A 24,133-nucleotide genomic window follows, 5' to 3' on the forward strand; every position below is an offset into this window, starting at 1 on the left:
TGTCATGCTCTACTGGCCTATGATAGATGGACATGCTCTATCCCCAAAACAATGAACACCAGGAGTTAGGGCTGAGAGAGCTCAGCTGTACCACCTCTCCTAATAGGTACCTGAAGAAATGCCACATACCTCTTCTGTTTTACTCTGTAGTAGTAAGATTTTGGTTGAAATAAGTTTTCTAGTAACACATTTGGTTAATCACTAGTAACACTTAAAGTGTTTTGTTTGCTCATTTGTTTGGTTTTTCGAGACAGGGTTCTCAATGTAATAGCCTTGGTTGTCCTGGAACTTGCTCTGTAGACCAGACTAGCCTTGAACTGAGAGATCCACCTGCCTCTGGCCTCTGCCTCTTGAGTGCTGGCATTAAAAGCTTGTGCGGCCACTGCCCGGCACTTACTTGTTTTTGTAGAATGTTTAAGACCGTGAATTCTGGCCTTCTCTGTGAATCTTGGGGAGTGTGAGTCCTGGAACTCTGCTTTTTTTTTTTCTTCTTAATCTCCCAATTAATTTCCTTGACTAATCTGATGTATAAATGACTAACCAAAAGAGTAGTTTCCCAGTTGTGTTTTATTGGGATCTGTGGCTTGTATCCTAGTAAACTTCCTTATATGCTGTAAAGAAAACCCTAGAGAAAGATTTTTTTTTTTTAAGATTTATGAGGGTATGTATTTTGTCTGCATGCATGTATTTGTCCATGTGTGCCTGGTGCCTGCGGAGGTCAGAAGAGGGCATCAGATCTCCTAGAACTGGAGTTACGGATGGTTGTGAGCCACCACGTAGGTGCTTGGAACTAAACCAGGGTCCTCTGGAAGAACAATTGCTCTTCACTGATGAGCCATCTCTCCAGCCCCATTAGATGTTGGTTTTTAAGAACTCAGTCTAGGAAAAAATACAAAAACATTTCATTTTTTTGGTTTTTCAAGACAGGATTTCTCTGTGTAACAGTTCTGGCTGTCCTCGAACTCACTTTGTAGACCAGGCTGTAGACCAAATTCACAGAGATCCACCTGCCTTGGCTTCCCGAGTGCTGGGATTAAAGGCGTGCGCCACCACCGCCTGGTGAAAAACATCTTAAAATGTATGCTGAGAAAATTGGTTTCTTCCCTCCACCCTCCATCATACATCCTTAACAGAGCCCTCAGTGCTCTTACTCAGTCTTTGTCTGAGAGAATTTGTAGCCCTGCTCCTTTTTCTCACTCTGGATGCTGAGACTCTAGGGGATTTGGCCAACAAATTCCTCAGAAGTCTGACTAATATTTAGGTTTGGCATCATTGCTAGGTCTCTGTTGTTGCTGCTTATCTTTGTATAAGGGTACCTTGGTAGTAGTCTTTTTTGTGAGCCATAGATAACTCACTTGGGTCCTGTAAATCCTCTCCAGGGATTTGTTGTCTGAGAATTAATAATAATAATAATAATAATAATAATAATAATAATAATAATAAACTACTTTGCAGCTAAGTGTGGTAGCACATTTCTATAATCCCAGCACTCAGGAGGCTAAAACAGGAATTTGGAGAGTTTGGAGTCAGCCTGAGATACATAGCGATTCTCTGTATCCAAAAACAGCCCCCAAACTACTCTCCTAAATGCCCTTACTTAGTCTTCATTTTAATGCTTCCTTCACTGTCTAGCAGCCACCTTTCCCTTTCTTCAGAAGGCTTCTGGCTTTGGACGTCTTAGAAATAAAAAGCTTTTTTTCAAGCCCTGAATTTCCATTACCATTAGCCTGTTGGTAGCATTGGGTTTGGCTTTAGGTAAAGTGCTCAATGTCTACATGTATTAACATCTGACTTTAAACATTCATGTGATCAGGTATTGATAATGAAAGATACCACCTGTCCCAGGCATGGATCACATGATAAACACCTTCCATTAATTAGGAAGCTATCCTCCATCTCCATACAATGCTTTGTATTGTTAGTGATTCCTTGTTTCATTCTGAAGGTCCCTTCCAGTTTTCATGACTTTTATAAAACAGTGATGGTCAAAACTGATCAGCTTACCTATTTTCTCAGATCTCTTTGATGACCCCTTAGTACTTCTAAAGAAATAATTACCCAGAATCTTATTACTGAGGTTTTATGGTATGGTATCCAAAATAATATACAGTAGACCAACCTACAGTTTACAGTAGGTGGAGAATGAATTTATTAAACTTAGGTATGTTTAATTTGTAAATTACAACTTAATAAAACTTGCCTTTGGCTCTAAAGACGTTTATCTCTGGCCAACTTTATACACAACTTTATTGCCATTCTTTGTTGTTGTTAGTGGTGGTTTGTTTTGCTTTGGTTTCTAACAGTGCTAGGGATTGAACCCAGATCCTGTGCCATGTTACACAAGTGCTTTAGGTCCTTGTGTTTTCTTAGATGTTATCTTACTATCTCAATCTTACCATCTCAGATGACCTTAAGTCACCATGAAGTCCAGGGTGGCCTTGAATTCTTTATCCTCCTCCATTTCTCATGTACAGATAATAAACATGTATTACCATACCTGGCCTTGTTTTTGCTTAAAAGATAAATTAATTTGTTTCTTTTCTTCTGTCAAAGGAGCCTTGCTTTTTTCTTTCTTCTCTTTTTTCTTTTTCTTTTTGAGACAGGATCTCTTTATTAAGTGATTCCACCTGTCCTGAACTCATTCTGTAGACCAAATTGTGCCACCCCCACCCGGCTAGATTGGTAGTTTTCAAACTTTTTTTTTTTTGAAAGGAAGAAAGAAAAATTTCTACCTTGAACTCCAGTGTGTAAAACGTAGTCAAGAGGACCCAGTTCTAAAGCCCTGTTCATTTAGCTGGAATTAATTTGTCTGTTTACATCTTTTCTGTTTTATCCCTGAGAGCTTTGGCCCAGGTCTTTGACACTTGGCTAAGTGAGCACTCCATACTACTGAGCTGTATCCCTAGCTTCTTTTTAAAAAAAGAAAACATTCTTACTCATTTCCTGAGTTTGTGGTCGTTCAGATTGACTGATGTATTTACTCATAATATTTTGGTCAAACCTAGCAGTAGAGCTTGCATGGCTCACACAAATAAAATCCAGCATTCAGGAATCCAAGGCAGAAGGATCCAGACTAGCTTAGGCTACATAGCAATACCTCATCTTAAGTCAGAAGGAGGGTTTGCTTTTTGTTTTCACTTTTTATATGTGTAGATACTTTACCTGCCTCTGTGTGTGTGTGTGTGTGTGTGTGTATTTCGTGAATGCCTGGTGCCCAGGAAGGCCAGGAGAGGGTATCAGACCTCCTGAAAGTGGGGTTACAGATGTTTTTGAGCCACCATGCAGGTGCAGGAAGTCAAATCCAGGACCTCTGGAAGAACAGCCAGCGCTCTTAACTCCTGAGCCATCTTTCCAGCCCCCTCTAGTGCTTGTTCAGGGTGCTCAAGGTCCTGAGTTTCATTCCCAGTGTTTGGGGAAAGGGACGGGCGGGTGGTAGTACCAGGCACACTTTTCAACAGTGACGACAGTGGCTAGAAAGATGCCTCTGCAGTTGAGAGCACTGGCTGCTCTTCCAGAGGACCTGGGTTTGATACCCATTACCTGCATAGTGGTCACAACCATCTCTAACTCTGGTTCCAGGATATCTTCTGGCCCCTGAAGGCACAAGATGAAAACCTGCACACATGTACATGCAGGCAAAACACCTACATACGTAAATTAATTTTTTTAAGTGGATGCAAAGCAGTGAAGATTTCTTGGTTTTATGTTTTTGAGACAGTCTCACATTGTAGTCCAGGCTGACCTGGAACTCAACATGTAGCAGCTCATGCTGGCCTTGAACTCACGGCAATTCTCCTGCCTCAATGTCTGGAGGGCTGACATTGTAGGTGTGACTGACTATTCCAGGCTTCAGAATGGTAAAGTCTCAAGTTCTGCTTCAGAATACCAAAAGACATTATAGAAATAGGTACACTTTGTATTTCTGTACCCCTGCTGGACAGTTTAAAATTCCTGGAGGTTCCTTTACTTTTGAGTTATTTGAGGTGTTGAAATACTCCTAAACATCCACTTATTAAAAGAACCCTTGGGACTTGCGTAGTCTTGATCGTGTATGTGAAAGAAATGTAGAAATAGATTACTAAACAGCTTGTAGGTGATGATTGGTTGGGTTTTAAAAGTCATGATTCTGGAAATATTATAATGAGTGTGACTTGATTTTCTTTCATTTGATAGGAAAGAGCTCCTCTTTTACTGAAGAAAAAGGTGAATCAGATGATGAGAAACCAAGGAAAGGAGAAAGACGTTCATCCAGGGTTAGACAGGTAATCCAGTCCTATGTGACAGTTGCTGCTTCCACAGTGCTGTGGATCCTCCGCCATCACAGATGGTTCTAGAGTGGATGTCTCTAGATGGCTGTGTAGCCATCTAGTGTTACTCCTGGGGTTTCGTGATTTAGATGTGCTCTGGCCTTCTGACTTTGGAGCAATTATGTACATTTTTAACTTTTTTCTTTTTTGAGACAGAGTCGGACTGGAACCTGCTATCTGATTTTCCCAAGTGCTGGAGTTAGAGACATGTGCTACCATGCCTGACGTGAACATATTAATATGTGGTTTTTAAAAACTTAAATGTGGGCCTAGAGAGATGGCTCAGAGGTTAAGAGCACTGTCTGCAGAGGTCCTGAGTTCAATTCCCAGCAACCACATGGTGGCTCACAACCATCTATAATGAGATTTAGTGCCCTCTTCTGGCATGCAGGCAGAACACTGTATACATAATAAATAAATCATTCTTTAAAAACAAAAAACAAAAACTTAAATGTGAGGGCTCAGTGGGTAAGGTGCCTGCTAACCTGATTTCAGTCTCTGAGATCCTTATAATAGAAAGAGAATACCAATTCCCATCCAGTTGTCCTCTTTAGCTCCACACACATAAATAATGTAATTTTTAAAAATAAAAAAATTAACTATTTAAAGTTAATAGGCTAGACTGTATTCTTAAATGTATACTAAGGCAAGATATGACATAATTATTCAATTAAAACTATATTATGGCATTAACTATAGCTAATAAATACATAGAGCAGTTGAAAAATATATAAAGTAATGTTAAGGAAGAACAGTGGGGAAGTAAAGGCATAGTGTAATTGATTGTGCAAAGATATGACAGTGGAGGGCAGTAATCACTTGTATTTTTAACACTTGGGAGACAGAGACAGTTGCTCTGAGTTTGAGGCCACCCTGGGTAACATAATGAGACCCTATCTCAAAAGCAAGAGAGGGGGCTGGAGAGATGGCTCAGAGGTTAAGAGTACTGGCTGCTCTTCCGGAGGACCTGGGTTCAATTCCCAGCACCCACATGGCGGCTCACAACTGTAATTTCTGTTCCACCCTTACACAGACATATATGTAGGCAAACATCAATATACATAAAATACAAATAAATTGTTTAAAAAAAAAAAAAAGAAGGCCAGACTCTGGCCTCCATACCTTTAAAAAAAAAAAGCGAGAGAGAAAGAGAAGGAAGGTGAGAAGTAGGATGTGGTATTGCATCTCAAAGATAAAAGAAAGATGTCAAAGTGATAAATACTACTAAATAACGGTAGGTTAGTTCTCCCTTCTGCTTTCTAAGATATTCTGTCCAGATGTTAGAAGTTAAAAAGTCAGGTCTGGAGAGAACTGGTTCAGTAGTTAAGAGCACTGGTTGTTCTTGTGGAGGATCTGAGTTCAGATCCTAGCACACAAATGGTAGCTCACCACCATCCTTAACTCCAGTTCTAGAGGATCAGACACCCTCTTCTGACCTCCTCTGGTACCAGGCACATACATGGTGTAACTATATACATGTGAGCAAAATGTTCATACATATAAAATAAACCTTTAAAAATTTAAAGCTAGGAATGGGTGGTGGTGGCGCATGCCTTTGATCCCAGCACTTGGGAGGCAGAATTAGGTAGATGTCTGTGAGTTTGAGGCCAGCCTGGTCTACAGAGTGAGTTCCAGGACAGCCAAAGCTACACTTAGAAACCTGTCTCAAAAAAAACAAACATCAAAGTTGAAGCTGGCGCTGGAAAGATGGCTCAGCAGTTAAGAGCCCTTGTCTGCTCTCCAGAGGATTGGAGTTGTAGCACCAGCACCCACATAGTAACTCACAACCATCTGAAGCTCTAGTTCCCAGGAGTCCAGTACCCTCTGCTGGCCTCTGGAGCACTTGTGCTCACGCAGCTAATACACACTTACGTAAATAAATCTTTTTAAAATACATAAAAAGAGATCGAAAGCTAAAAAACCGAACCAGAAGCAGCTTCATTGTTGAGCTCCTTTTGTTTCCTCTACTTTGATTTCCCTAAGGAGTCCCTGTCAGCCGTTGTTGCTGAAAGTGTGTCACTCAGTTTCTCCTTCGTGAGAGTACCTTAAGAGATGTTCTCTTTCCTCTGTTCATTGTGAACAAGTACATCGGAAGTCATTGTGTATCTTTTCTTTCAGGCAAGAGCAGCTAAACTCTCTGAGTACAGCCAGGCTGCTGAGGAGGAGGAAGATCAAGAAGCACCATCTAGAAACCTGAGAGTCAGAGTAGATCGAAATTTAAAAATAGAGGAGGAAGAAGAGGAAGAGGAAGAAGAGGAGGAGGAGGAAGAGGAGGAAGAGGTAGATGAGGGACAGAAATCTAGAGAGGCAGAGGCACCAATCCTGAAACAGTTGGAGGATGAAGAGGGAGAAGAAGAGATGCCCACAACAAAACCAGAAAAGGTGGTAGATGAGAAATCCCACATCATAAGATCCCAGGAAGGGGGTGGGTTAGAGAAAGGAGGGCGGGTTACGAGATCCCAGGAAGAAGCTAGAAGTCGTCACCCAGCCAGACAGCAGCAAGAGAAAGACACACAAGGAGTTTCTGTCCTTCAGGAAGCTAGTGAAGTCAAGTCTTCACAAGGCTTGGAGGAAAGATCACAGTCTCCTTCCCCACCTGCACTCACTGAAGACCTAGAGAAGGCCCCTGTTGTGCTACAGCCAGAGCAAACAGTCAGTGAAGAGGAAACTCCCCCACCTTTACTTACTAAGGAAGCATCATCTCCTCCAACTCATATGCAACTCCAGGACGAGGAAGAGATAGAGCCAGTGGAAGGCCCAGCACCCCCTGTCCTCATTCAGTTATCGCCTCGTAATACAGATCCTGAAAGTAGGGAGCTGATAATGTCTCCCCATCCTGTCCAGTTGGTGAGAGGCCTGTCTCCTTTGCCCAGTACTCCAGACACCAAAGCAGAATCTCCAGCAGAGAAAGTGTCAGATGAGAGTGTCCTGCCTCTGGCTCAGAAAAGTGCACTGTTTGAATACTCAGCCCAGAAGGGTCTTGAAACTGAGCCTGAAAAATCTGCTCACTCCCTCCCTCCAACAGTAGAGGAATTAGCATCCACCAAAGGGACCCCTGAGGAACCTGTGAAAAAGCAGTCTTTAGAACAGGAGGGCAGAAGAGCTTCCCACACTCTTTTCCCAGACCATAGTTTGAAACAGTCGGCCGACTCTTCCTCTAGCCGGTCCTCCTCGCCTTCATCCTCTAGCTCTAGATCCAGATCTCGCTCTCCTGATAGTTCAGCCTCCCACCCACAGTCATCTCCAAGATCTAAACAGAGAGATGTATCCCAAGCACGAGTACACGCTAACCCTCATGGTAGACCCAAGATGGACTCCAGGTCAACATCAGAGTCCAGGTCACGGTCCCGATCCCGTTCCCGTTCAGCGTCAAACAGCAGCAGAAAAGTGAGTATGGAGAATCCTGTCTCTAATGATTTTGAAACCCAGAATAACCTGTAATGATTTCTAACAGGGATGGAAAAGTCCTCCTTTAGTCTCCACTGTTTACCCTCCCTTCATTACAAAGTCAGTGCATGAGTCACTGGGATCCCTGTCCATTCTAAACCCCTTTGAGTACAAAGCATGTTGAATACATTTCTCTTTCATTAACACAAGCTACTTGAGCGCATAGGCCCCTGGATGGAACTTAGTAAATTTGTTGGATAAGTAGTTGGAGATCATTCACTTAAATGGGAGTAGACACGAGACAAAATGATCTAGAGGAAGGTCAAGTATTTGTAATCCATGACTGTGTTAGCACTTGGGAAGTAGAGGTCATCCTAAGCTACATACCAAATTCAATGCCTGTTTTGGCGACTTAAGTCTCTTTATCAAAAAAATAAAAAAGACCAGAGTATTGAGTGAGCAAAAGCTAGAAAAGTCATTGGTCTCTTGAATATCCGTCATTCATTCATATCCCTCCCAAGTATTTGCCATAGAAAGTGACTTTCCTTTATGTTTTATCTTGTGTTTATAGTCTCTGAGCCCTGGAGTCTCCAGAGACAGCAACACCAGCTACACCGAAACCAAAGATCCCTCCTGTGGTCAGGAAGCTGCAGCTCCACCAGTGCCACAGCTGCAGGTCCTTGAACCAAAGGAGAAGACTCCCACGTCCTCAGCCTCTGTCCGGGGAAGGCATCTGAGCCAGACTGAGCCAGAGCAAAAGCATGTGATCCAGAGGTTACAGCCTGAGCAGGTAGGCTTGTTACAGCCCTTAGGCTTCAGTTCCCATTGTTAGTGTTTGACTCAGCATCCTGACTTATAGCCCAGGCCAGCCTCACACTCAAGGTCCTGCCTTGGCCTCCCAAGTGCTAAGATTACAGGTGTGTGCCCTTGAACCCAGCACATTGTCTTCACTACAAAATTCAAAATCCTCTCTGGACAAGAGTCAAGAAATGCAGGGCGTTGAGGACACTTCTTAATTGTGTTTTTTGTTTCAAACCATTTACTGATTGATTGATTGATTGATTGGGGGTTGGCATGTGCCATGGCACACATGTGGAAGTCAGAGGACAAGTTTTGGTGCTTCCACCGTGTGGTTTTCAGGGACAGAGCTCAGGTCATCAGCAGCTGAGTCATCTTGCTGACCTTTTTTAAGATTTGTTTTATGTGTGTGTATTTTACCTGCATGAATGTATTCAGACTGTGAATGCAGATAAATGAGGGCATCCAATCCCCTGGAACTGCAGTTAAGGATGATTGTGAGCTGCATGTAGGTGCTGGAAACTGAACGTTCATCCTCTGCAAGAGCAGCAAGTGTTTTTAACCACTTTTTTGTATTTCTTTAGCTCCCCCACCTTGCTTTGCCCTTTCTTCTTAACATACTTGTTTTATGTGTACATAGGTGTACACACCATAGTGTGCATATACACCTTCTTAACTCCATGGTTAGTCAAAGCTCTGTGTAAAGTTGAACAGCAGTTTTAATCTCTAGATAGCTTCCTCAGGACCCTTCCATTTATCTACCCCAAAAGAGAGGCTATTGTTGGTTTTTGTTTGTTTGTTTTTATACTCTCTTACTCTTTTGGGAGGGTGGGTGGGGGGCGCCACCCAGCTCCCAAATAAATCACACACAGAGGCTTATTCTTACTTATAAATGCCTGGCCTTAGCTTGGCTTGTTTTTAACCAGCTTTTCTTAAATTATCTTATCTACCTTTTGCTTCTGGGCTTTCTCCTTTTCTTTATTTCTGTATACCTTTCTTTACTTCTTACTCTGTGGCTGGCTGGCTGGGTGGGTAGCCCCTGGCATCCTCCCTTTCCTTGTTCTCTTGCCCTTTCTTCTCCCAGATTTCTCCTCCCATTTATTCTCTCTGCCTGTCAGCCCCACCTATCCTTTCTCCTGCCTAGCTATTGACGTTCAGTTCTTTATTAGACTATCAGGTGTTTTAGACAGGCAAAGTAACACAGCTTCACAGAGTTAAACAAATGCAACATAAAAGAATGCAACACAAGCCGGGCGGTGGTGGCGCAGGCCTTTAATCCCAGCACTTGGGAGGCAGAGCCAGGCGGATCTTTGTGAGTTCAAGGCCAACCTGGTCTACAGAGCGAGATCCAGGAAAGGCGCAAAGCTACACAGGGAAACCCTGTCTCGAAAAACCAAAAAAAAAAAAAAAAAAAAAACACATCTTTGCATCATTAAACAAATGTTCCACAGAATAAACAAATGTAATACATCTTAAAATAATATTCTACAACAGGAGGCCTGTGTGTGTGTGTTTTCCTCAAGACAGGGCTTCTCTGTGTAGCTCTGGCTGGCCTCAAACTCAGAGGTCCACCTGCCTTTGCCTCCCAAGCGCTGAGAATAAAAATGTACACTGGGCGGTGGTGGTGCACACCTTTAATCCCAGCACTCGGGAGGCAGAGGCAGGTGGATCTCTGTGAGTTCAAGGCCAGCCTGGTCTACAGCGCGAGATCCAGGAAAGGCGCAAAGCTGCACAGAGAAACCCTGTCTCAAAAAAAAAAAAACAAAAAAAAAAAAACAAAAAAAAACCACCGCTGCTGACTGAGAGACCCTGTTCCAACAACAACAAAGACTCTAGAGCTAGGCGTAATGGTACAAGTCTGTAGTCGTAGTACTAAGGAGGACTGCTTTCAGTTCATATCCAGTCTGGGCTACATAGTGAGACCCTGTCTCAAAAAAAGGGGCTGTAGGCTACAGAAGTTTGGAAGAGTTTACTCAATGGTAGAGTGCATACTTAGCCAGCAGGAAGCCTTAGGTTTAATCCTAAGTACCTCACTATAGTAGAATATTATTTTAAGCTATGTTACTTGTATTTACATTGCATTTGTTTAACTCTGTGAAGCTGTGTTACTGTGCCTGTCTAAAACACCTGATGGTCCAATAACAAGCTAAACAGCCAATAGCAAGGCAGGAGAAAGGATAGGTGGGGCTGACGGGCAGAGAGGATATATAGGAGAACTCTGGGAAAGAGAGGAAGAAAAGATGGAGCTACACAGCAAGCCACAGAGTAAGAGTAAGATTTACAGAAGTAGGAAAACAGAAAAAGCCCAGAGGCAAAAGGTAAACAGGATAATTTTAAGAAAAGCTGACTAGAAACTAAGCCAAGCTAAGGCCAGGCATTCGTAATTAAGAATAAGCCTCTGTGTGTGATTTATTTGGGAGCTGGGTGGCGGGCCTCTCTAAAAGAGCTAAATAAACAAACAACAGCACTTCACCCCTAATGTAAAAACGATTGCTAGAATAGAATGTCTGTCTGTCTGTCTGTCACGTTGTTGTTGTTGCAGTGCTGAGGATGGAGCTTGGGGCCTTGTACATGTTAGCCATTTCTCCAGCCCTATAGAAAGCCTTCCCTAGTATTAAAGATAGAGCCCCAGCCGTACACATACTAGGAAAGTAGTAGTAGTCATCTCTGTCCCTCAGACTTCTTTTTACTTTTTATTTTAAGACAGGGTCTTGCTATGTAGTTCATACCTTGCAGTCCTCATGCCTTAGCCTTCTGAGTGTTGAGGTTACAGGCCTCAGCCAACTGGCCCAGTTGGAAAGTCTTGAAGTACCTACCTTTAATCAGGCATAGTGGCTCACATTTTCAATCCCAGCACTCAAAAGCATGTGGGTATCTGTGAGTTGCAAAGCTAGTCTACATAGTGAGTTCCAAGCCATCCAGAGCTATAACATGAGAACCTGCATCAAATAAAAAATTTTTATTGTCTGAAAATCAGAGGACAGAGCCAGCCACAGTTAGCCACAGATGTCAGGCAGTGGTGGCCCACACCTTTAATTCAGCACTTAGGATTACTCACCTTTAATCCCAGCACTAGGAACTTTGAGACAGGAAGTGATATGGCTGAGCAGAGAAAGGAATATAAGGCAGGAGGAGACAGGAATTCACTCTCTTGCAGAGGCTCTGTCAGGCTGAGGAGTTGGTGAGGTAAGAGGTGGTAGCTGTGGCTTGCTTTGCTTCTCTGATCTTTCAGCTTTCACCCTGATAATCTGGCTCCGGGCTTTTATTATAATACCATTTACGATTTGTGCAATAGAACCCCCCCCTCACACAAATTTAAGTACCTGTCTTTAAGCCCCATTCCACATTCTCAAATAACAAAGACGGCCATATGTGAATGTCTGTCCTGCCTGTACTATGTATGTCCTGCCCTGTCTTACTAGCTCCAGGTTAAAGAAAAGGAACCTAGCAGGATGAAATCCTTTATTTTGTTGTTTTTGCTTTCCATTAACAGGGGAGCCCAAAGAAGTGTGAAGCTGGAGAGGCAGAGCCACCAGCTGCCACACAGCCTCAAACCTCAGAGACTCAGATCTCTCATCTACCAGAATCAGAAAGGATTCATCACACTGTGTAAGTAAGGATATAACAAGGAATGACAAATGTGGGATTATGCTTTACTTACTTAGAGTTTCCTTGACTCGGCGGTTCTGGATTCCTTTTAAAATATAAAAGCACGCCGGGCGGTGGTGGCGCACGCCTTTAATCCCAGCACTCGGGAGGCAGAGGCAGGCGGATCTCTGTGAGTTCGAGGCCAGCCTGGTCTACGGCGCGAGATCCAGGAAAGGCGCAAAGCTACGCAGAGAAACCCTGTCTCGAAAAACCAAAAAAAAAAAAAATATAAAAGCAGAGTTTTAATGGACAAAGGCCAGACTTTGTCACTGTGGTAGGGCCTCAACTCCCAAACCATTAAGGTCGTTTGGAAAACAGTGATCAGGGCATTAGAAAAACATCTGGGGTCTCTGAGCTGAAACAGGCAACTCCTTTAAGCAGTAAGCACCTGAGTGTGAGTCTCCCTCTGGTTAAGACAGTAAGGAATTAAGGGATCCTAACTCAGTGTTCTAATCACATGCACCAGGCTCTTACATCTGAGCCTCCTAAGAACTTGGTGTAATAAAGAAGGGTCTAAAAGCTAGGCGTGGTGGTTTGTACCTGTAATCCCATTTTTGAGGTAGGCAAAAGAGAATTAAACTCCATGGACCTATGGCAAATTTGACAGGAACTAGATGAAACTCTGTTGCAAAAGAAATAAATAAGCACATAGAGTGCTCAGAAGGATGAGACAGGAGAACCACCACAAGTTCCAGGTCAGACTGGTCGACGTAGCAAGTTCCAGGCCAGTGCTGCATATCGAGCCCATGTCTAGGCTGAGCATAATGGCACACACCTTTAATCTCAGACGAGGGAGGCAGAGATAGGCAGATTACTGAGTTGGAGGTTGGTCTGGTCTATATAACAAATTACAGGACAGCTAGAGCAACATAGAAAGACCTTATCTCAAAAAAAAAAGGAATGCCACACAAACCTGGACATGGTAGCCCAAGCATTTGGAGACTGGGGCAGGAAGATTGTGAGTTGAGGGCCAACCTGGACTACATAGCAATACCCTGACTCATAAACAAAGCAAAGCCAAAAAGCAGACTAACCACATAGGAGCATGGCATTCCCTGCACTCTGCCGCCTGTCTCTAGTAAGCAGCCTGTACCAGTTGGTGCCTTAAGAGTCCAGCACAGCAGACAGGAGGCCCTCTCTAGACACTTCGTTCTTACAGCTAACGTGAGCTTTTTAGTACTTACATTGTAAAAGAAATATTCATGTGTGATTTGTAGTTGAATGGATGTTCATTATTCTGAGCTTTGTGTTGTAAATTAAGTTGTTGAAGCGAGACAGGTGCCATGCACACACCCGTAACCCCAGTGCTCTCCTACAATCTCAGTATTTGGGGAGGCTGAGGCAGAACAATTGAAAGCTCAAGGATAGCCTGGGATAAGTACCAAGACTCTGCCTCACAAAAGAAAAGGAAAGAAAAGGGGCATGGTGGAGCACACTCTGGAGGTGGAGGCAGGAGGATCGGATGTCATCTTTGACTTCATAGTAAGTTTCAAGTCCAACCTGCTACGGTGAGAAATCCTGTCTTTAATTTTTATGTATTTATTTACTCAGAATTCCTGGCTTCAATGTCTCAAATTCTCCTGAAAAATGAAGTTTTAAAATAGTAAAATTACTTAGCTGTAAACCTCAGGAATTCTGGGATTGCTTTGGGAAATATCCTATTGTTCGGCATTTGTGTTTTTAATTCTGCTACCAGTATTATCTCTATACATAGTAGTCTGATCATTTACACACTTAAGAGAGCTTCCAGCGGTCTCTTAGCTCTAATTTGGAGGGTGGTGGGCAAGCGGTATGATAATCTTATTTCCTGTGACTAACGATAATTTTGTGCTCTGCTCTGTTTGCCCATATTCTTGCCTCTGCTGCCATCTTGTGGCCATTATTTTTTTGACTCAGAAACCAGAAGCTTGCTCCTTTTTTTTTTTTTTTTTTTTTTTTTTTTTTTCTTCGAGACAGGGTTTCTCTGTGTAGCTTTGCGCCTTTCCTGGAACTCACTTGGTAGCCCAGGCTGGCCTCGAACTCACAGAGATCCGCCTGGCTCTGCCTCCCGAGTGCTGGGATTAAAGGCGTGCGCCACCACCGCCCGGCTGCTCCTTTTGATAAGGTTTAGTTTTTCTATTGTGAGACAGGGTTCATTATCCTGTGGAAAAGGATTTTTTTTTCTTCTAGGGCCTTAAAAATGAAGCTTCTAGGACTCTGGAAGGTATTGAGAACTCTAGTTCACACCGTCTATGACAAAGTGGGGCGAAATCCCCCTTTGTATGTCACTCAAACATAATGTGGTCTTCCCCATTCCGCGATGGTACAGCATGCTCTTGCACACTGGAAGTTTGAAAGTGGTTGTGCACACGTTGAAGAACTGCTCACTGTGCACCTTGAGAAGTAGTAGTGTCTGCAGAGCTCCTTGCACACCTTTAGATGGTTAGTACAAGATTGGAGCAAGAACAAGAGAAGCTGTTTTTGTTGTTGAAAATGCCTTTATTTCTGGATTTTTCCATTCAGTTCCAGGGCGTATGAAGCTTGGGGTTATATACAGAGTATTTTCACTGTGCTAGAGGTGATTTTGACCTTCATTTTATGACTAAGATAATCCAGTCCTGTTAATTCTGAGAAGGTGATAGCTTGGGCAAATGAAGACCATTGTCTTGATCTGTGGTAGGCAGTCTGTTCAGCAACCTAAGATGTTTCACAGGCTGAAGCCCATACAACTGTTCTGACATAGAATTTGGTACATAAATTTTGTGGGTTTCCTATATTTCAACTGATTGATTGACAGCACTCCTGGTCTTAGCAGCTTGATCTTCTAGAGTCCTTGCCAACTTAAAAAGTGGGATCATTTGCCGGGCGGTGGTGGCACACGCCTTTAATCCCAGCACTCGGGAGGCAGAGCCAGGTGGATCTCTGTGAGTTCGAGGCCAGCCTGGTCTCCAAAGCGAGTTCCAGGAAAGGCGCAAAGCTACACAGAGAAACCCTGTCTCGAAAAAACCAAAAAAAAAAAAAAAAAAAAAAAAGTGGGATCATTTAAAAATACTAAATAGCAAAGAACATTGATGGCTTAACTCTTGGGTTTCCTCCTATCTCAAGACCATCTGACCACAAAACAACAGTAAAGTGTTAGGCCAAGATTAGAATTTACTTCAAGGTCCATTCTTTTTTTTTTTGGTTTTTCGAGACAGGGTTTCTCTGTGTAGCTTTGCGCCTCTCCTAGAACTCGCTTTGGAGACCAGGCTGGCCTCAAACTCACAGAGATCCGCCTGCCTCTGCCTCCCGAGTGCTGGGATTAAAGGCATGCGCCACCACCGCCCGGCTTCAAGGACCATTCTTACTCTGTTGGTTGTTTTGATTGTGTGTGAGGTGCTTTAAATGTAAGAAGTGAGCCAGGTGTTGTGGTACATCCCTTTAATCCTGGCACACAGGGTGGGGAGGGGGCAGGTGTTCTTCTGTGAATGTGAGGACAGCCTGGTCTTCATAGAGAGTTCCAGGACATCCAGGGCTGTATAGTGAGACTGTCTAAAGAGACAGAGTAGTGGTAGGGTGATAGTAGTGTCTTTTTTTTTTCCTTGCTCAGGGCAAGAATTTGTGAGTCCTCAGTTCAAATTTGGTCAAGCTGTGTTCCAAAGTCTAGTCCTCTGCCTGTGGTAGATATAACAAAAATCTCATACAGCAAAAAATATTGCTCTCCTTTTATTTAGACAGTAGAGGGTTAGTGCACGCGCATTTGAGAGAGAGAAGGGAGGGGATCGGGGGAACACATGTGGGTGCATTTGTTTGGTAAAATGCTTGCTTTATGCATAAGAACTTCAATTTGATCCCCAGTGTCTACATGAAAAAACTTGATGGGCACGATGCACACATAAGACACATACCACATAAAAGTGAATTCATGCTCTACTTGCAAGAAAACCAGTGGAGGTGCACACCTGCCATCCCAGATCCTGCATTGAGAGCTGGCCCTGGCTCATATACTGAGACCAAGTCTAAAGAGAACCCATTTTTTCAGAGGGTACAGTAAAAGGTGAAAAGGATGGGTGCATTGTTCATGGGTGTCAGTGAGTTCATATACTGACCTTTTCTAGATACAGCCTCTGTGTACGCAAACCTCAGACTCGGGACGCTTTGCTTAGTCCTTGTGCCCTGAGAAAAGGAAGGAAATACTTGAAACCAATATGACAGTCTGATGCTCCTCAGGAGACTTAGAATGCCAGTATCCCAAATAGTACATTCTTTAAAACAAAAATAGCATAATTTGTTATCAAAGTTTGCTTACTGAGAAGTTTGTATATAAGCATAAACCTTCCAAATTATACTATCAGGTTTCAGTATTTCTTTTTTTTTTTTTTTTTTTTTTTGGTTTTTCGAGACAGGGTTTCTCTGTGTAGCTTTGCGCCTTTCCTGGAACTCACTTGGTAGTCCAGGCTGGCCTTGAACTCACAGAGATCCGCCTGCCTCTGCGAGTGCTGGGATTAAAGGCATGTGCCACCACCGCCCGGCAGTCAGTATTTCTTATTAAGTTTTCATATCGGGTCCTTAGCATCTTAGGATTTTCTATAACTAAAGTTAAACATACATGCCTGTAGAATTGGCCTTTTCCATTAGTTTCTCTTGGGTCATTGATATTGTAATGTGATGTTAATATTTAAATAATTCTGTCCTTTTCTTCTGAGCTGTGATGCTTTGCCTGGGGCTGGCTTGTGGATCCCTGTCTCCTTTCCTGTACAACTTTACAGGTCAGAAGCATATGTTCAAGAGCTCGAAGCAGAGAGAAAGATGCCTTTTGTCTAAAAAAGATGGGACAATTTCAAGGATTCCTTATTGTCTTCTGAAAATAGCATCTTAGGAATTCTTGGGTCCCATAAAATTCATAAAAGGAAATAGAAGGGGCTGGAGAGATGGCTCAGAGGTTAAGAGTACTGGCTGCTCTTGCAGAGGACCCAGGTGCATCCTTAGCACCCACATGGTGGCTCATGACCATCTGTAACTCTGGTTCAGGGCTTTCAGTGCCCCCTTCTGACCTCAGGCACACACAGTGCACATACATACATGCAGGCAAAACACTCGTACACATAAAATAATGATTCTTTTTTATTTTATTTTTTGAGATTATAATTGCATCATTCTTTATCCCATTCTTTTTCTCCCTCTAAACCTTTCATATACCCTTCCTTGCTCTCTTTCAAATTCATGGCCTCTTCTTTCATAAATTGTTGTTACATGCATTTATGTATATGTATGTGTGGATAGGAAATAGAAGGCACAAATCTCAGCTGGGCAGTGGTGGTTCACTCAGAAGGCAGAGGCAGACCGATCTCTGAGTTTGAGGCCAGCCTGGTCTATAGAGCAAATTCCAAGGCAGCTAGGGCTACGCAGAGAAACCCTGTCTCAAAAAATATATGTATAAAAGTTCCAGTTATAAGCCAGGTGTGATGGCTTTAATCCCAGCAATCAGGAGTAGAGGCTGTGAGTTCAAGGACTGCATAGTCAGTTCCAGTGTTAGGATCAAAGGCGTGCACCACCACTGCCCAGTGAGAGACCCGTGTTTTGGTTTTTTATTTTTTCCAAGACAGTTTGTAGACCAGGCTGGCCTTGAACTCACAGAGGCCCTGTTTTAATGACTAATGTAAAGAGGAAAATGATTCCCAACTAACTCTTGTCTTCACATGTAGGCTCACACAAGTACATACATGGGACCCACACCTCACATTTACATGAAACAAAGAGAAAAAAATCTTTTAGATCAACAAATGCTTGTGAAGTGTTCACTTGTTCCCCATCATTACACTGTAATTAAGAAGTACTTATCTGGGTATTTGTGTTAGGCCCTGAGCTAGGGGCCAAAGCACACAGTCCATACCCTGAGGAGCTGTGCAGGGTGGAGTTAGGTGGCCAGTGACCTAATGATAATTTATTATTCAGAGGGTCAAAACTTGTCATCCCCATCACTGAATGTTTTAGCATCAGAGGAAGTATCTACCCTTTGAATTTAAAAAAATAAAATAAAAAATAAAGCTTCAGATGGGGCCCCTCCAATGACTCTGCCACCTCGGCCTGTGTTTCCTATATACTCCTATCTAGATTTGCTTGCAGCTGCCAGGACAGACCCCACAGAGCTCACACTGTCCCTGAGCTGGGTATTATATTAGCAACACTTAGAGGATAATAGGAGAAGTTCAGAAATTTCCCCACTATCACACAATTTGTAAAAGGTAGGGCCAGTCTGATTCCTGGGTTTAGACCCCATACAGGATCTTGCCTTACCTTCTAAGCAGACAAGGATCATTATGTAAAAGGAAACATTTAAAGAAATGTATAAGCATCACTTTAGCATGCTTTTTTTTTGGCATGTAAGTTTGGGATTTTAAACAGCATGTAGAAAATTCCATTCCTATCTAAGAGCTCTGATCAAAATGAAATACTGAGATTGGGTGTGGTAGTACACACCTTTTATCCCAGCACTCTGGAGTCAGAGGCAGGCTGATCTCTTGAGTTCAAGGCCAGTCTGTCCCTGTTTCCCCCCCCCCCCCCCCCAGCCCTTTCCTCCAGAGTGTAAACTTGCAGACAAGTTTTTTGAGGCTTGTTCTGGTGTTACAGTTTTGTTTGCTGTTAGGGAAAGGAGTTGAGTACATTTCAATCGGCAAATGAGCTTGTTGAGACTCTTCAGTGTTTGTTACTGGGGGAGGGTATTTGACAGGCTGGTCTCAACCGTATAACAATCCTCCTGCCTCAGTCTCTCTAGTACTGGGGTTGTAGTCAGGAGCCACCATGTCTGGCAGGTGTGCACCTTTTGTTCAGGTCTGTTTCCAACTTCATATTTAATCTCGTGAAGATGCCCATAATTACTGTTTTGCTCATCTCCCAGTCTCGTTTTGCTCAGTCATTCTTCTCCCTTGCCCCAAGTGACACCTCTCACCTCCAGTGTCTTGTCTGCTTCGGAGGCCTTCAGGCTTCAGCTCTGCAAGGCCTCCTGGCCTTTCCCTTACTAGTTATAAGGAACCCCGGGGCTGAGTGGCCTTGTTGAAGACTGGGAACACTCATCTGTTATCCCTCCAGAGACACCCACCCTTTTCTCTTTTGGAGAAGGAGTTCTGTCCCAGATTGATCCACTTCCCTCCACCATTCATTGGAAACAGACAGGTTACATGTGGCCATTGCCAGGGGTGAGCAGCAAGGGAGTTCTCCTGGGTTGGAGGGTGATGGGCACATTAAAAAAAAAAATTGTGTCTCAGTGTTCTGAGGGTAGAATAGAAACTTTGGTCATCTTTAAAAATCTTTCCACTTTGACTTTATCTTTTTTCTTTTAATCCTTTCTCATTCCCAGCTCTGCTGTTTCACTTCACTTAATGTATGTCTTCAGTCAGGCAGCTCTTACTGTATGTTCTCCCGACCTGGCCCCTTCTTCCCTTCTTTGCCCCCTGGGAAGTCTGGGAGAAAGCACCCTGGTCCTGTGGCACTAGCCCTCTCTGTGTAGCTGTTGTAACCTGAGAAAAGAAGGGAAAAGGCCTAGCTTCTGGAGCCAGTTGACTCCCTGTGGCCTGCCAGAGGATAAGAACCTTGCTCACTCAGCTCCCTCCCTCTTTCCCCTCCCCTGCTGCATCAGGGCCCTCCCCCATCCGCACACACGGGCTGCTGGGTAAGTGGCAAGATGGCTCCCCTGCATGTCTCCGGCTGATCGCTGCCGCTTCGCCAATACAATAGAGCCAGCTATTACCAGCAGCCTGGCCTTCTTCCTCCTCTTCCTCCCGAGAGACCAATCCAGCCGAACTCAGGGTTTGCCGTGAGGACTTAAACGCTTATCTCTTAAAAGCCAGATCTGTTTAGCCTCCCGCTCCACCACCACCTCCCCTTCCATTTACCATTTTTTTGGATCCCCAGTTGCTGCATCTTGATTTTCTCTCTCTGGATCGGGTGGCTGGGAGGAGGTGGTGGGATCTCGGGGCAAGGAAGGTGGTTTGTTTGGTTTGGGGTTTTGTTTTTTTGTTTTAATTTTTTTAGGATTTTTTTGTTTGGTTTTTGTTATTTCTTCCATTCCAGAAAGGGATAAACAGCACTTCCAGGGGGAGAAAAAAAATCATGTTATCAGACAGCAAAGAAGGGTGAGAGCTCCGCATTCCCATGTGTCCCTTTCCCCACCTCTAGCCGCCTCGTCCTCCTTGGCTTCCTCATGGCTCTCACTGTCTTTCATTTTGGTCTGTTTTCAGGCATTCCGCTTTCTCCCTTTGTCCTTCCTGCTCGGTTCCTAGTCGGCCCCAGTTGCCCTCTCTGAGAAATAGGTCGTTTGTTTGGGTTTGGTTTTGATAAGCCTTTCTTCACGATTTAAGCAGACAAATCACGTGTTTGTGTGGGGGCCTGTGAGCTGGGGGCCCGGTCCTGATTCCCCTCCCCCTCCCTTTGCATCTCTCCTTGCTCCCTAGGGAGGCTTTTCTGACCCCTTGTGGGTCCGACAGCCTTTTGGGAAGGCTGGATCTTCTGGTGCTGGTTGTTGGCCTGGGGAGGCTGGGTTCCCTTCTCTGTCACTTGGGCCCCTGACCATCTTGATTTGGTTTTTTTTTTAAACCTAGTATGGGGCTGGGGTGGGATTAGAAGTTAGGGGTGGTGACAGAAAGGTAGGAAGATATTTTATCCAATGGTATCTCTAGATTTCTTTGTCTGAAGTGGGTGCTAACTTGTGGGAGAGTGAGTTCCATGTTTGGGGGGAGTTGTGTGGTGTGGGGGAGGGTATGCACTGACTTGGGAGGACTGCTCTCTATCTCTTGGAAGTTGGAATGAGGGAGTGGGGAGAGACCGGGTAAGAGTTGACCGTAAGAGCGTTGACTGAGCAGGTGAGAGTGGCCTGACCCTTGAGGCTTCCTTTCCTACTGGGATGAGAGAAGTGGGCATGCCCACCAACCCTCGACTCACTCCTGCAGCCCTCACCCTGCTCTGTTCTGCTGTCTCCAGATGGGGGCTCATCGGGCACTGGCTTATTAAACACGAGGTTGGGATCATTTGTCACAGCCGTGCCGTGCCCTCTTGGCTTGTGTTTTGTTTTTTAATCAAGGAAACGGGCTTCCTTTAGATTCTTGTTCAAAGTAAAGGTGCCTGCAACCCGGGGATAGGGAGGCCACAGACTGATGGACAATTCGAGGTCACTTTTGAAGGACTTTTTAGAGGAGGATGTATGTTTCATGCAAAGGAACTGTGGAGTTTGCACCTAAGAACTCTGTCAGTTCTGGGTGCCCACATGGAAAGAGAGAGCAGTGTTGTCCCGTCCAGGTGCTCGGTGGCCATGATCACTGTAATCCATGCTTTTTCCCCAAGGAAAACATTCCCACTTTCCTGTGGTGACAGAGTTCTAGTGTGATCTAAAAGGTAGCTATTACAATCCCACCCAAGTGAGGAGACAGTGGGATTTTATGGCCCCGAAACTAACATCTTGCTCTCTCTTCCCCTTATTCTCTCCTGCCCTTTCCTTCAACCTCTTCCATCCTGTCAGTGAAGAGAAGGAGGAAGTGACCATGGACACAAGTGAAAACAGACCTGAAAATGAGGTTCCAGAGCCTCCTGTACCTATCGCAGACCAAGTCAGCAATGATGACCGCCCAGAGGGCAATGCTGAAGAAGAGGAGAAGAAAGAGGTAACTAGCCAAGCCACCTGATGGCGTGGGCGGGTGGGCAGAACGTGGGCCTAGGGAGACTAGACCATCCTGGTGATCCCTCACGTAGTGGGATGACTTACGAGGGGACAAGGCAGGGCCTTGGAGCAGGAGAAGTCGCTGGTTTCACAAGGGATACCCCTTGTGATGGGGACAGGGCTCTTGGATTTCCTTTCCCTACGTGGGAAGTAGTATAGACCAGACTCCTAATTTGGAAGCCCGTTAATGGTCCTTTCTCTAAAGCCCAGCACAGCTTTTCCTGCTGCTGAAGCTTATGGGAAGCTAACTCCTTGAGCTTTCCCTCCCTTTTAAAGGCCTGGTGGCACTCCACGCCACCTAGTGGGCTTTGCTGGCTCTTACCAGATCAACCGTGCTGAGGAATTTTTGTTGCTCTTCTGCCCCCCAGTGGTCTCATTACAGAGGTACACTTCTTACAAGCCAGGACTGGGGTGATCCAGAAGGCCCCTGTCTCCTCTTTTGGCATGTATATTACCTTTTTTCCTGTACCTAATTCAAGAGGTATCCCCCATTGGAGCCAGCGAAGTCTTCTTGGCTCTTAAAGAAATAGAATTAGCTGGGTTTGGGAGTGGTAATTTTACAGGGTGGGAGGGGCTGTTGTGTGTGTAGCCTTTCTCTGGTGTGTGTTGCGGGGGTGGGGGCCGGTGAAAGTGATTTGATGTGCAGAATATTATTTATTACAAGGTCCTTCTTCCCCGTAAAACTTTGTCCAAGTACCTCATGTACGGTAATCCGCCCGTAAAATATAACCCTGCCCAACTGGCCAATCGCTGATGCCGCCTCTACCTCTGGACCCACCCGCTGCTACTGAGCCGCCCAATCAGAGCCGAGTCTGCTATCCAGGTGTCTTGACCAGAGGGGGCATGTGTATGGGCTCCTGTGATGGGCCCCTTTGCCTCCCTGTCTTGCTTACATCGGGGGCTAAGAAGAGCACTGTTCTGGAGAGACTCGTACTGAGAAAACAAAAGCATGTGGAAGGGGGTGGACTTGAATCATCTCCCTACTTGGGACACCCCAAGAAGAGTTTATGCCAGTGCTGGGGCGCCTGCCCACATGCCCTTACCTGTCAAAGACTGTGGGTTGCCTTGTTTGCTACAGACTGTTGGGATCCCCATCTAGGGACCAAGAAACCTAAGAGGGTCGGTGTTTGTGATAACAGTGCCATGCTGTAAACACTGAGTGGGACCCATGACTTAAGCTGTGCCGACTAGGAACCCTGCAGAGAAGTCTAGGGTCTGTACCCCAGGGATTTAAAGCTGATGACAGCCCAACCCATGTGTCACCACTGCTCATCAGATGGACTTGATTTTGGTCCCTGCTGTCCATGGTGAAGGGCAGCAGCATGTTGGTTGCTCCAACTTCTCCTCCATCCCTGGAGGCAGGGACTCATTCATCCATCCACCTGACTGGAACCACTGTCTCAGCTGGAGTCCCTGAGGAGATGCCAACCACAACCCAGAAGACACATATTCTGATCTTGCTGCTGAATGTGTACCAGGTCCTGGGGAAGTTCATCTACTACTGCCCCAGGCTACCTTCATCAGAGGCTCCATGATCCTTCTCGGTGAAAGGACCCCTCCCCAGTTACATTCAGAGGAGGAAGGGACTTTGGAGTCATCACCTGGATTCCAAGTATTGGGTGGTGGTATTGCTGCAGCTTGCCACTGGTGGACTAGGGTCCTGCCTGCCTCATAAAAGGCAAGGAGCATCCCTGCTACTCAGAGGCCATCTCATCAGGGACTACAAGATGATGCCCTACAGGGCCAGGACTGATGTTCTGCCCCCATTCCCCCTCTGCCCCTCGCTGAGGCTGGCCATCGCCAGTGAACTGTCTTGACATCTTGGAAACTGGGCAGCGTCCCCCCACACGTTTCCCTCCCGCCCCCCCTGCGCCCCTGGGAGGACTCTGGCAGTGCCGCGCTGACTACCACGCCGTGCGCCCACCTTTTTTGCCAACCCAACCCCCCACCAATTGCACAGCGCCTAGCAGGGAGGGCTCATTCTGATTGGACCGGCGGTTGACTAGATACAGTACACAGTGAGGTGCGATTGGCTGAACTGAAGATCCCAGGTGTGAGATGGTACCTGGAACATTTGTCATATTCCTAGTTTATTCTTTATTTTCTACTTCTTCTTTAATCTATTATTTTAATTTTTTTCTTTATTTTTCTGATTTCTTTGTTGGGTTTTTTTTTTATTTGGTTCGTGTTTTTCTTGTTTTAATTAAGACTTTTTTTCCCCCCTTTTCTCACTAACTTACCCATCATGAGCAGCCCAGCTAGGGATCAGGCTGGCCCTTAACAGACCAAGGAGACTTGGTTAGATGATACAGGCGGGGCTGAGGGT

The 24,133-nt window shown here is 44.8% G+C and overlaps 1 protein-coding gene across 1 annotated transcript in view; it reads left to right on the plus strand.

Annotated features, from left to right (window-relative positions):
• Acin1 (apoptotic chromatin condensation inducer 1) overlaps positions 1-24,133 on the plus strand; it is a 46,649-nt gene that overhangs the window by 15,491 nt on the left and 7,025 nt on the right. The window contains 5 exon segments of the mRNA XM_052733239.1: positions 4,174-4,262; positions 6,426-7,694; positions 8,266-8,484; positions 11,986-12,101; positions 21,610-21,751. Coding sequence (XP_052589199.1) covers positions 4,174-4,262; positions 6,426-7,694; positions 8,266-8,484; positions 11,986-12,101; positions 21,610-21,751 — 1,835 coding nt within the window.

The sequence above is a fragment of the Peromyscus californicus genome, unplaced genomic scaffold, assembly GCF_007827085.1.
Source record: "Peromyscus californicus insignis strain IS unplaced genomic scaffold, ASM782708v3 Scaffold_12__1_contigs__length_115047231, whole genome shotgun sequence".
In the NCBI taxonomy this organism is placed as follows: domain Eukaryota; kingdom Metazoa; phylum Chordata; class Mammalia; order Rodentia; family Cricetidae; genus Peromyscus; species Peromyscus californicus.